We start from the raw sequence: 13913 nt of genomic DNA, 5'->3' as shown, positions 1-13913 counted from the left end.
CATGAAGGAACTCCCCCAAGTCCGTATTTTAAGCACACGAGCTGCTAAAGATGCTGCTGAGGTGAAGGCTGGGTAATTCTGCAAACGTATCCCTTTCCTCCAATCTTTCCGACCCCTGCAGTCCTTTCCTGGGGCCTGGGGTATGGACAGTGGCACTCGACCCTGTGATGAGAGCCCCTGCGAGCAGAGGCCACATCAGATAAAAGGCCCTCTCTACAAACTACAGACGTATCAGCCGGTAGGAGGTCGACAGAGCGGGCTGGCAAACTCCAATGGATGGTCCATGTGTCCGGGCTACAATAAGAGGAGACTTCAGGAGTCAGAGAAGAAAACATTTTTATAAAGAAATTTTATTGCATAATTTCTGTATACAATAAACATAGGAAAAGGGTTTTTTAATGAAAATTTCATAACGTTTTTCAAAAGTTTTGAACCGTTTGGAGAAAAATCATTACAAAGCTGTCTAAGACAAAAATACCTGACCTTCGGAACAAACGAGAATCCCTTTCAGAATAGTCCGCGTTTGAAGCAGGGCATCTCAATTCAATGAACATGGAGAGGCTTTTGAGTTGCTATGGCATTTGCAATAAGTATTTAAATGCATCTAAGAAGTGAAAAGTTTAAACGTGTAGAAATGTTCTCTAATACAAGACAGGCTGCTGCTTTCTTCAGATCCGTTCTGCACGATGGGACAGATGTACTTTATACACACCAGCAGAAGCCCACGTCTCCTAATGGTAGAGCAAGAGCTGGAGTGCAGAGAGGGAAAGTCCCGTGCATTTCCTATGTTAAATGGCACAACTCTCACCGATCACCTACACCTTGCCATATTGACTCAGTTCATTGCACTCCATATCCTGCAAAAATAAATCTAGTGCTCGACAGCTGACATTACTGCTCACCGACGTTTTAGTAATATATTTCTTTAACATAAGACAGAAATACACTGAAATTTTATACCACTTAAACTCAAAAGCAATCTGGAATTAAACCACATGCATATACCCCGCTTTTTTTTTTTTTTTTTCTTTTCCAGTGGATGCTGCATTTTTCTTCAAGTTGATGCTGGAAAATGTGGTAGAAGAAAAACCGGCCTTCCTTGAAACAAAGACAAAGGGTTAGAAAAGAAGGAGCTGTTGAGGGCAATGTTAGGCCCCATAATAAAAATGAAAGGACAATGAGAATTCAGAATCTCTGGGGGGAAGGGAAGAAGCTCCTCATCTTCCTTGTCTACCCAGATATGGTCGCTAGTGTCCAGCAGACCCTGGGGCAGGCTACCACGCACAGCTGGAGTGATGGGAGAGGGGCTGGGTGACCCAAAGGGTGGGTGTGCCCTGGGGCAGGGAAGTCTCAGGAGGCCCCCGTCTTTAGCCGACCCCCCCATTGGGATCCTCCAGTCTCTGGGAAAGGATGGGGCTCCCTCTGTGAGCTCAGGGCAGGCTGCCAGGATGGTCTGGGAGCTGAGGCTTCAGTGGTCTTGAATTTTACACCTCATTTCCAGAAAAATCCCAGCGCCCGAGGTGAATCAGCCAGGAGCTGGGAAAGGAAGAGCGTGACTTATCTGGAAGAGCGTAGGCTACGTGGAGCTGTGGCCCACGTGACGACACAGTCACCAGAGTATCAGGGCCTCCCCAGGACGTGGTGTAGACACATGGAAGAATGTGGACGTGACCCCACTGCCATTTTGATTTGTCACTTCCCATTTTAACTCCTCGTCGTTTCTCATTGTAAAACTGTCAAAGGTCCCTCTTTCTTATTTTTGTCTTGGTGCTTACAAGGAAAGATGTCAGTTTTCATCAGCCTTCAAAGATTTACAGAAGGAAATTTTTTTCAGGACTGCATTTCAGGATTCGCGGTCAAGGCTACAAACACAATATACACCAGTCATAAGCTGTACCTTCACACCTGGCTACGGCAATGTCATCTGAAAGCACCACGGTTCATACCTGTGGAAACCTAATTGTGCACAGCGCCCCCCACTCCACCAGGCTAAATGCTACACAGCAACTGAGCAGCGCTTCTCGGAGTGAAACCAGCCATATTGCTACAAAGAAAACTTTCTGGCCCTTGGCCCAACTGTTTCCATACCAATCAGCTAAGTCAACCTTCTCTCCACTTCTTTCCATTTCAAATGCTTGGGCTTCAGCCTTTGAGGCAATTAGAACCAGATCAGTTTAATTTTACAACACTGATCTTAACTGTACAGCAATATAGTGACTTTGCCCTGAGAGTGTCGGTTATCTTATAAATATTGTAAGTCCCAGTTTACACATGAAGAGTAGGCATGGAGAGGCTAAACGGCTGGTCCCGTGTCACACAGCAGAGAAGTGTCAAGGGTGGGACTTGAGCTCCTGCTTCTTCCCGTTTTACCCCCTAGCCTCCTTCCAGAGGTCATGTGAACCTCTGTGTGCAAGGTCCCCCCACTTTGGGCTCTGTTACTTGCAGTATCTCATCAGCTTTTCTGCTCAGCTCTGGGTATTTTAAGACCCAGGACTTCCTCCTTGGTCCTCCCTGCTCCCTTCCTTCCGCTGCCCTGATGAAGTGTATTGTCCCCAGTATTTTCTTTTACACAGTGGAATTCACCAAAATGCCTTTCCAGCTGCAGCTGGCATTAGGTGCGGAGGCACGGACTTATAAAAGGCAATGGCAGGTGTTCCTCTTTGTGGACTTTGGACAAAATGGGGCTCAGCATTTTACAGTTGTCTTACATTCCAATGTTTTCAATGGAAAATAAAATAAAATAAAGGCCTAACCGTGAGGTAATGTTTACTCTCTGCCACAACACTCGTCGCACCCCCGCGGATCTGGCAACAATTTAACATAAGGAAAGACTTTAGACCTTCACACCCCTTTAGTGAGAATAAACGACCTTAGCTCAAACTTTCCACAGAGCTGAGAAGTCTCACAAGGCACCAGGCCGCCCTTATCTCAGGTGGGCCTGCACAAATGCCGCAGGGCCATGCGTCTAGAGGTCTGGGTGCCCGGCCCCCCGCTGCTGCGCCCTCTCTGCTGCACAGGGGATCTCGATCTTTACGTTAGAAGGCCAAGCGCCTTCCACCTCGTAAGCAAGGGTGGGGGCAGGGAATCTCAAAAGAAGCTATGTGCTCAAAGAAAATAATGCCAAATGGTACTCAAGTGGCTTGTGAAGACGTTTGCCACAGCTATCTCCGTTCGCTGAAGTTATAAACAGTTCTGGATCTAGTCAATAGCAAAATACATTGATGGCCAGGGCCTCTGTTTAAGCAAAAGAAGAAAAATATCGATAGCACAAAACTGCCCTTCTATTTTTTGAAAAAATATATCTAAGACAATTCTGAGTATTTTTTTTTTTTAACAAGCTGTGCATTAAGTACACTTGTTTCCATCACTCCCCTCTCCCCTACAGCTCCGCGTTGTCTGCCTGGGCTGGGCTGCCCACCCCACGGCCTCCCTCGGCGCCGCGGCCGCTATCTGCAGGCGTGAACGACAAGGAAGCCGAATTTATGCAGTATCTTTTGCCGGTTGGACGAGGTCCGTCATCAAAAATGTGCCCAAGGTGAGCACCACACTGAAAGAGAAGAGCAAAACATTAAGGGAGAGCGCGCACAAAGCGGGCTTTGAGAGGAACTCACATTCAGCAGTTTAAATGGATGACCAGCCTGTAGAGAAACGATGGAAACCATCATGGATGATTTCTAATCCGCCTGTCAATAGCTGCAAAGATGGTTTCTGGCAGGCTTTGCACCACATGCTGAGAATAAAAAACACCAGAACTGTGCATATCAGAAATCATTTCGGAGCCACTGTATTTTTTGATCTATGAAGTCTCTCAGCCAGCTGAAAAAGGACTGCAGTAATTTTATGAATTGAGTTGACCCTTGATCTCCCCTTGTAAGAAACATGGCAGAAGAAAATCCCCTCCCCCCCCCAACTGGCATTACTTTTAGCTTTGGATGGGTGGGTTTCAGATATGCAGAAGTCCACTGTAAAAGATACTGTTTAACTGGCCATGACGGAGGTGATGTTTGCTTTCATGGGCAGTAAAACTTAACATCAGACAAGCACTGGATGTTCTTGGAACCCAGCAAAGCAATGGCAAGGCTCAACAGATTTATGTCATGGTCACCAGGACTGCAAGTAAGGCAAATAGAAATGTTGCTAGCCCACACGATCGTTTTATTCTGGCTTCCAGTAGGTGGAGTGCCGCTGGCTTCTTTACCCACGTGAACTCTCTTACGTGCAGAAGGAATAAGCTCAAATCCATGCTACAGACTATCCAAAAAACCTGGGAAGGAGAAGAGGCCCAGAATCCAGATGGAAGGAGAAGGAGGGACGACTGGCTATCACAGGGTTTAACAGAAATCCAGCCCAGAGACAGCTTCTCCAGGAAGGCTGGCTTGGTGAATAGAGCCCTGCGCTAACCACTCCGATGCCGGGTACGGCTCCAGGTGACAACAGTGTTATGTCATACTTACCTATCCCACACCCCTTCTCAGCAGGGACAGGAGGGATATGGAGACGTCAGTGCACCATATTCAAACAGGCTATGAAAACACATCATCCATCATGTAACTAGGAAACTAAAACCCGGGGCAGATGACTTCCATTCATTCATTTAACAAATATTTATGGAGCACCTACTACCTGCCAGGTGCTGTCTCAGACACTGGAGATATGGGCAACAGTCCCTGGCCTCACGGAGCTTACTTTTTCTAGCGGGAGAGACAGGTAACAGGCAAAGAAATAAGCCAACTGTCAAGTGTGGTAGGTGGAAATAAATGCTAAGGAGAGGGGAAAAAAAGAGGCAGTGATATGAAGTGTTCACGGTTGGGGGCTGACGTTGCAGGCACGACGAGGTGGGGCTGCTTTCCTGGGGTAGTCTGGAATACTCTGGAATAAGAAGCCAAAGGAAGTGAAGCAGTGGGTGTCTCGAGGAACATTTCAAGCAGATGGCAGAGTCAAGATTTAGGGAAGAATGGGAGAGAAAAGGCCTATAAGGTGATTTATTAATTCCTCTCGTTGTGCTTGTTTGGTGCGCACAATACTTATCAATTATAGGGAGAGAAAGTAGGAATTGACACGGGAGTTGGGCTAATGGCCCAAATGGAGATGATGAGAGAGAAGTGAAGGACGGTGCTCATTACGATGGAAAGAACTAGAATCTCAGTTTCTCTACTCAAAGTGCTACACTCAAATCTCGGGGGTTCTCTAGTTATTAATAAATAGCACAAATAGCAACTTTGACTATATGGCACTTCCATGTTAAAAGTGCATTCTTATTTTACTGCCAACATACTGTGTCAGCTTATTAAAGAACTAAAAATGAACCCTGAACTGATTTGATCTATTGCCTGGAAAATATGAAACAGGCCTAAAAAACAAATCTTGCACTATTTTACCGCATTCTATGCAGGTTTAGGTAATATCAAGGCTGACAGCTCAGATTGCTTTTCCTTTCTATAAACAATTGAGGCCAAACTTTCAGGCACCAACAGCTAAGATGCACCAGTAAAAATCCATATGCTTACCCAATGGACGCAGGAAAACACCTATTTCTGCCTGCCAAAGCAGTCAGTGTGCAGGCCAAGAGTAGGAACTGGTGCTCTCGGTGACCAGTATGTGTGCACAATTACTGATCTCACACACAGCTCTGGCACTTTGATCACTTGGCATCTGAGAGGCGGACTTTTCACATAAGAGCCTCCAATAGGTTTTCTGGTTTTGTTTCTTAATGAGAGAATACAGCTCTCTGGCAAAATAAATGATATTACCTTTATTAATCCTCTCTTGGGCATATTTAGAAAATGGTTCTGTTTACCTTACTCTAAAAATAAAGCACCGCAAGGATAGACTTGAAGCTATGCAGGAGTGTTGATATGGTCTTCACTTCCCAAATCGTCTTGAAAAACTCCAAATTAGAGTAATTGAATCTACTGAAATGAGTTGGCCATTGGTCTGCAGTTTCTTTTGCTAAATCTGGAACCGGTGTTTCGGTTACACAGAAAGAGAAACACAGATTCTAGATGTCCTTAATCCAAAATGAAGACGGAGGGGGGTGAGGAAGAGAACTTACAGTTAGAAAAGAAAAAGGCAACAAAAATGGTTTGCGGACAACTCTATGGGTTGGGGAGGGGGTAGGGAAATCCTCAGAAAAGGTGGGAGTCCCCTAAACACCACAGTGATAGCTTCATCATGCTTGCCACAGGGTGTTCTGGAAGATTCACACCGGGCTCAGAAAACTGAGGGAGGAGCGGCATTTGCAAACATGGCCAGGTGGTCGTTTATACGACGTACCTGCCCGCTCCGATGCCTGCAAGGCTGCAGCGCCATTTGTCTGCAGGAAGCCTAACACAGCGCCATTTCTGCTTTCTCCCAGGTACACCCAGTCTCCCATAGAAGGGTATGAGCGGGTTTCTTTTAAAAGTGCCTGAGGCCCGAAGGTTCCTCCCTGAGGGGAGCGCACATGGAGCCCATTCTTTCCAGTTTCTACCCCTGGCCGAAGTCTGGGATGATGAATGGAAGTTGTCAGTGATGCATTGTTTCTTTAGCCGCCTTCGAGCTCTGCCTCCCCAGCCCCAGCCAACTGGCAATGTGTTGGGATCTCAGCACACCTGGTTGTAACTGAAACAAACTGGCTGCCCAATGAAGAAATCTGTGAGACCTGCTGTTAATGATTTATTTCAGGGTAAAATCTTTAGTGTGCATTTTGAAAGTTGTTTTAAAGTGGTTATGCATTTATTTTATAGGTAAAATACAAACTACAACTGAATATTCTAGCTCGAGTTCTGAAAAACACAGGAGATAATTGTTCAAAAGAAAAATTTCAAATTCCCAAAGGAATCCTTTATCACCGAAGCCTCCCACTCAGAAAAGCTGGCAACTAAAGAACCTAGGGAGAACCGAGGCAAAGGGGACCCCACCACACACACACACACACACACACACACACACAAAGGGAACATCAAATTTAACATAATTCCTTAAAATCTGATCGCAACTCCCAATTGTATGCATAAGAAACACAAATAGTGCATTCAACACAGTTACATATTTGCGCACTGATGTATTTCCAACTGTCCTAGAGGGTTTTCTCCTAGCTATTCCTAGGATGTTTTGGGCTTTATTATTGTCATTTTCTCTTAAGTGTTTGATCTACAAGATGAAGCAGTTTCAAAGCAGGGCTTTTACACTTGGGCACATGGGGCAGGATGAGAAGGAGAAAAGAGTTTAAGAAGAAAAGCAATTTACTTTGCCAGTAGTATCCTGTTTTCTCCCACCGTTATTGAAGACACTTGTGTGTAAGTAGGGCTCTTTTCCTCTGTGCTTGTGATATTAATCTTTTGCCAAGGAAATGATTGTGAAGTCACCAGTTTAGCATTATGATTTTACTGAAAGATCAAGAAAAAGAGAGATGGGCTGTGAGTCTGAAACCCTATTGTAACACATGGGTATCTTTAATCATCAGCAATATATGAGTTGTCATCTGCAAAAGATTAATAAGGCTTGGGGTTTTACCAAAAACTGTTTAACTTTCGAAAAATACTCTGTATTGGTGGATATTTACCTTTCTGTTGCTTTGGCTGCCTTAGAACAAATTAAGGATGATCGAAAACAAACTTAAGGGACTCTACCATAGATTCCAGCAGTAACAGCAGCAGTCATAAATGGACTCCAACGTAGGTAAACTCCAGGAATCTGATGGCTTCCTTAAGGATGATAACGAAAAGTTCGGTGATTTACTGGTCGCCCATTTGCTGCACATGTAGAATTTGGGTCTAAAGAAGGGAGAATTCCCCAAGTGTCACCAGGAGGGACTTACTCCTCTGCACTACAGCTTAAACCATGCAACTCTTACCTCTTTGCACTGAATTTAAACTCCTGACAAAGCACTGCTTAACAGGCTGGGGGTGGGGGACTAGGGAGAAACTGTCAAACAATTATTCATAGTCGTCAGTGAAACTGGGATAGACACAACATATTTTATCACTAGCTGAAAAATGTAAATTCAGTAACATTTTTAAGAATTCTTTAAAACTGAAAATTTGCTGAAAATTGCCACAGCAAGGAAGAAGAGACACATGCCCACTAAAATGTGCAGATTTAAGATAAAGACCCTCTTTGAAAGAGACAACTAGAATACAATTCAGTAGGTAAAATAGTAAAAGAAAACAAATATGGTTGCAACAAAAATCAGAATGTAGCCAGGCAACCTATTTCCTCCACAAGCAGGAATCCTAACAGAAGGCAATGAAGAATCTCTACCACCCTTGCTTGTTTTCTGCTCTGTTAACTCAAAGATCAGGCAGTGTGCTAGGTTTCTTACGGAGCAATTCTTTTAGAAGGACCTGACTGCAAGGTTTCTCTGAAAAGTGATGACAGTACTGAATCAATCTTAATTTTCCCAGTAAAATCTTACTAAGATATTATTACCAAAGAAGTCACGGGACACACGGAAAAACTATAGCGTGGTATAAAAAGTTATGGCTCCCAACATGTTTACAATTCCTACCCATATATGTAAGGCCTAATTCGCTGCATAGCAAGATCCATGTCACAATTTTAAAAAACAAAAGAAAGAAGAAGAATCCTAAGTACTAAGGTTAGAATTAGGGGCCAATAAACCAAAACAAACAAACAAAAAAATGCCATACTGCCCAGCAAGCAGGTTAAGCATACTGGTTTTGCCCATGGAATCTCAGTCCATTTGTATAACATGGCAGTAAGACAGTCTTCTTGTGAACCCCATCAGTGAATTCAGTTCAGAGTAAGGACCAGCCACGTGAACTCAAAATGTAACAAGAATTTTAGAAAGAGGAGAAGCAAATCAGATAGGTTTCCTACCCCACTTCCCCCAACAATGATGGGAAGAGTGTGAGTAGGGGGAAAGGCTATGTAAACCGAAAGAACAGAAAGTTTAAGAAAAGATAAACTGATGATGAAAACTAGTGGTAAGAATGAGAAACTAGGAAATAAAATGCAAGTGATTACTCTGGTATGGAAACCATTCAATCAGTTACTTTTTTCCAAGCCAAGATAAAAAGGATGAATGAGAAAATGGAAAAGAAAAATACTAAATAAAAAGGTAGAACAAAAAGAAAATAAATGTGTGAATGAAACACACATTAAAAGAAAGAAAGACACCCAGCACACTTGAATTCAGTGAGCTATTACTGCACTCGTGAGGCAGACATCTCCCACTCTGCCCCCATGGAGAAGAATCTGGCAAACATATCATTCTTTAGTGCTGGAAGCCGATTATTTTCTCCATGAAACTTACTTCCCAAAGCATGTGGTTTTACACATGCCTTAATAGAACAAATTTCCCTCCCTCTTCCCTTTAAATGTAAGACTTTAAGAAAGAATCAAACATTTTCCAAATATGAGAAGTAAAAGCAGTGGGTAAAGAAGCCGAAAGGAATAGCTAGCTCAGTGTCAGTTCCTCACCCGCTGGGAAAGGACCCAAAGGTACAGTGACAGTCACCAACGCCTTTGACCGAAGGGCTGGGAGCTGGGCCTGGAGGGGCTTAATATTTTTTATTAATGTTGCCTGATTTGGGCGGTTTGTAGGTTTCATCTGTCTTTGGTCACTGTAGAACAGATTCATAATGTTTTTTTTCTTGGCCAGTACTAATATTATCTCTGTGGTTGGCACAGAGAAAGGAGGAAGTTTTTCTAACTGTGAATTTTAAGAATTAGTCACAGAGACATTAGAGAATAGGGCATAAGGAAAGTTATTATCTTATGCCTCCCTTTTTCTGTGCCTTTTTTACTTGGTTTTCATAGGACTCAATGTTTGAAAGTGGGTTCTGAGGAAAAAGGAGAGTAGCAGTCACATAAGAGCCTTTAAGGTAGCTTAAAACAACAACAACAACAACAACAACAACAACTGTGAGTCTTACAAGAGGTTTATTAAGTGCTACATATACCTAAGTTATACATTACTATATACCATCCTATCCAGTTCCTTTTTTGTCGAATATTTCGGAATCCTGGAGAAATAATCATAATTAGTTTTTGTGGCCGTTATAAACACATCAATTAAAATTCAATTGAATTCAAAACTGAGTTGAATTAAACTAACTGCTGGAGATCACAGAATTTTTTTTTTAATGTGACTCTTTCTGCCTGGCCTATCTATCTGTATACCTACCTCCCTGCCTGCCTGTCTAAGCACCGTAGAGCCCTGGAGCTAGATGCCCAAATCTGAGTCTCAGTTCTGCCGCTTAAATCTATGTAATTTACACCAGCATAACTGCCCTCTTTGTGCCTCAGTTTTCTCAACTTCAAATGTAAGAAAGAATAAGAGTATCTACTTCACAAGGTTCTTGTGAGCATTAACCAGGGCAGCTTTTCAAAATGCCGATAGGGGTGCCTGGGTGGCTCAGTCGGTTAAGCGTCCGACTTCAGCTCAGGTCACGATCTCACGGTCCGTGAGTTCGAGCCCTGCCTTGGGCTCTGGGCTGATGGCTCAGAGCCTGGAGCCTGCTTCCGATTCTGTGTCTCCCTCTCTCTCTGGCCCTTCCCCGTTCATGCTCTGTCTCTCTCTGTCTCAAAAATAAATAAACGTTAAAAAAAAAAAGATTAAAAAAAAAAAAAAAAAACGCCGATAGGCAGGCCTCACACAAGCCAACTAAACTAGAATCTCTGGGGGTGAGACCCAGGATCAGAAAGTTCCACTATTGCCCTCAGAGACTTAGATCTTAGAAATAAGAGTGAGCTGAAAATATGACTTAGATAAAATATGAAGTCTGTTTTTCAAGGGAGAGAGTGGTCTTCGTAGTTAGAAGACAGTAAACTTGCCAGCTTTATTTTTTTAAAAAAAGAAAGTACAAATTCATCAGATGGTTAGGTTCTAACCAGTCCCCCTCCCTGCTTGGTAGTAAATATGCCACCTACTCCCTAAAACCCTTGTGCTTGATGAAGGGGGTTAAAGGGCAGGTAGAAGAATGTCGAGGGAGGCCCACGTGGCAATCGCTTTGCTATTTCAGCTGCCTGATGGTGCCCCCTTTACCTCTGACATGCACAACTGACATCCCCCAACAAAATACTAGGTAGTACCAATGAATTTCAGTGCCACAATACTCAGACTTTACATTTCACTTATTTAAAGCAGACTAGAACAGTACTTTCTACTCTAGAGTAGAATGGTCAGTTGCTCCTATTCTGTGTACAGACGGTCCTGGCTATGTCTCTGGGTTTAAATACAAAATACTCGATGAGTTCAAGTCCCTTGATTGTGAGAGATTAACTATTTTTGCCTCCTCAACACATGCTCATTTTCTCCCTGAGAGCCAGTCCTAATCTGAGTAGAGAAGAGTGATAGGAACTAATTAGAACATCCTTGGGAAACGAAGAGAGGTCTATCTACTAAGAGAAGCAGAGAAGGCATGACCTTATCACGTATCCTCGCTCTGGCTTCTTACAGCCTACCACGGAACTTCCTCTTCCCACTTCCATTCCCCAACCTCCCACCTCTCACCCACACAGGGAAAGCTGTTTCTGGGGTCTTTACTGACCACGTTTGGATCATTACCATTAGAGGTATTACAACTGAATGGGTGCACAGAACTGCAGAGAGAGGGCTATTACCTAACATCAGATTATATAAAGCCACATAGTGAAATCTTCATATGCCCTAAGAATAGCCCATTTCCCAGCGCACTGAGTCAACTGAAGACGATTTTCCCTACCAATGTTTTGGGGTTTTTTTAAATAGTGTTGAAGCCAATGACTGGCATTTAACTGGACTTGCTAAACACCTGAAGACCGAGATATCATTAAGACGTTGTAGAGACTTCATTGCGCTCCTCTGTCGGTGTTGTGATCGGTCACTTGGCCTCAGTTGCTATATTTAGCACAACCAGGGGTCCTGAAAGTGTTTTCAGTGCAGAGTGGACAGCATACTGGCTTTTCAGGTGGGGTTAACTGACCTGAGAGCAGCTTGTTTCCACCCTGTGCATCCCGTAGGAAAAGTCATCCGTGAACGTGATTGCGTCAGAACTGATCACATCGTGGAAGGAAGGCCAACCTGGGGCAGAGCAGCACGAGAGCAAAACAGAGAGGAGAGATACACAGCCTTGGGTTAGAATACAGTTTTAAAGAATTAATGTGCAAAAAAAGACAATCTTTAGTATATGAATCATGTGAACTTTTTCAACCTGAAAAAAAAAAGTCAAAAGCTGAAGGATAACGTATTTCCTAAGAGTGCAACTATTTTTTAAGAATAACCTTTTCCTCACATTCAGATTACAGTTGCATTGGGATTTTATGTTTCAAGAAGCATTCTTAGCCCATCCAGTAGTTTTTTGGAGCATTCCTGAATTTATAAAGCTGTCTCTTGCCACTTTGTCTTGTCTCTCTTCTTCAGAGTCACTGGGCACTCATGATGGGTCTTACGGTGTGACATTTTCCAAAACACAATCCAATTGTTCTGGCTGTTAACTTTTGGACTATTCCGTGCCTTTTTAGGAAGCATTCTTTTTTAGTACTTAGTTTGTATGGTTAAAATATTTACAAAATGGTATTCCACAGTTTCCATCTTTATCTAATTTCTTGGGACAGAGGTATCTGGAAATCACAGCTTCTACCTATTTTATGGGCAAGAGGCTTGCTCACTTCCTAGAAAAAAGTCAGAGAGCAGTGTTCTTCAGGCATCTCTAGGGTGCATCTTCTCTCAAATAGCATCTTGTTCCAATTTTCATTTATTCTCATGATTTTTAAAATATGCACACTGCTTTAAGAAACTCAGTGATAAGGGCCTTAAGATTGTACAAATGTTTATGAGTGTACAGTCAGGATTTTTATGTTCAGTACCTATAGGCCTGTTTTTACATATTTCCAGAAAATTTGTCTGGAGTTACTGAGCTGAAGCCCAAAATGATGGAAGAGGTGCGATGTTGCTGAACTGCTGGTACATTTTTTTTTTCTCTTTCAGAAGCCAAATTTATTCCTGCAGAAAGGAGGAGGCCCTTTAAAAACACGGTGCTTTGTGTTAATACAACAACTGAACGAAAACAGAATGCAGACTTCAACAATATGATTTCCAGTTTCAAACAAAACAAATTAGCTCAGGCCAAGTTTCTATAAGAAGCTCCCCCCAAGCTCCCCATCCCCCACCATGCAACAGTACAGCTTTCACAGTTGATGCTGGGTTTAACAGCACCAACACTTTCCAATTCCTTGATCTGAGTTCAAGATTGCTGCAAATCGCCAGAAAAACCTTAACTTTCCAGATATGATAGCACTCCTCAGAAAGCCATTATGCCAAGACACATCAGTATTCTCAGGACAACTTTTTCTTCCTGTTCTCTAAATTCTAAAGAGAATCTCAACTTACTCTAGGCTATGGGTTTTGGTTTATAATGACTACTGGAAACCTTTAAGTCTTCTTCTTGTTCAATGGCAGAGGTGCCAATAGCTAGCAACGAGAGGCTTAAGGCGGTGTTTGAAGACATTGGAAAATAACTTAGCTGTGAAAAGAAAGAAGAGAACATTCTATGTTTTTTAACCTCCCAGGCTACATACCACTCATTCGACCGCAGTTTTATGGCAACTAATATCGTGGAGGGACATGTTTGATTCAGTGGGAAACAGATAAAGAGTTAGCAATGTTGTTGTCGTCACGAATTTACCATAAAGCTACCCCCAACACACATACATTTTCCTATTTCTAGGATTCAAAATAGGTCTGGAGAAATGTACATAAAATATATACACTTCCCCCTCCCAAGTTACCTCTTCAGTTTTTAAAATGTTTATTCAATTTTGAGAGAGAGAGAGAGAGAGCACACCAGTGGGGCAGGGGCAGAGAGAGGGGGAGACAGAGGATCTGAAGCGGGCTCTGTGCTGACAGCAGAGAGTCCGATGTGGGGTTCGAACTCACAAACTGTGAGATCATGACCTGAGCCGAAGTTGGACGCTTAACTGACTGAGCT

At 43.1% G+C, this 13913-nt stretch overlaps 1 protein-coding gene across 5 annotated transcripts in view; it reads right to left on the bottom strand.

Moving 5' to 3' along the window:
- Nucleotides 1-328: 328 nt before the first annotated feature.
- MSRB3 (methionine sulfoxide reductase B3) overlaps nucleotides 329-13913 on the bottom strand; it is a 172963-nt gene continuing 159378 nt past the window's right edge. For all 5 annotated transcript variants that reach the window (XM_049625916.1, XM_049625918.1, XM_049625919.1 and 2 more), the window contains 2 exons: nucleotides 11910-12007; nucleotides 329-3547 (listed from right to left, as the gene is read on the bottom strand). In XM_049625916.1, the coding sequence (XP_049481873.1) occupies nucleotides 3380-3547; nucleotides 11910-12007 (266 nt within the window). In that variant the 3' untranslated portion in view covers nucleotides 329-3379. The remainder of the gene's footprint in view (nucleotides 3548-11909; nucleotides 12008-13913) is intronic.

Source organism: Panthera uncia, chromosome B4 (genome assembly GCF_023721935.1).
Source record: "Panthera uncia isolate 11264 chromosome B4, Puncia_PCG_1.0, whole genome shotgun sequence".
Classification (NCBI taxonomy): Eukaryota; Metazoa; Chordata; class Mammalia; order Carnivora; family Felidae; genus Panthera; species Panthera uncia.
The sequence above is the reverse complement of the archived record's forward strand: the minus strand, read 5'-3'. Positions and strand labels throughout refer to the sequence as shown.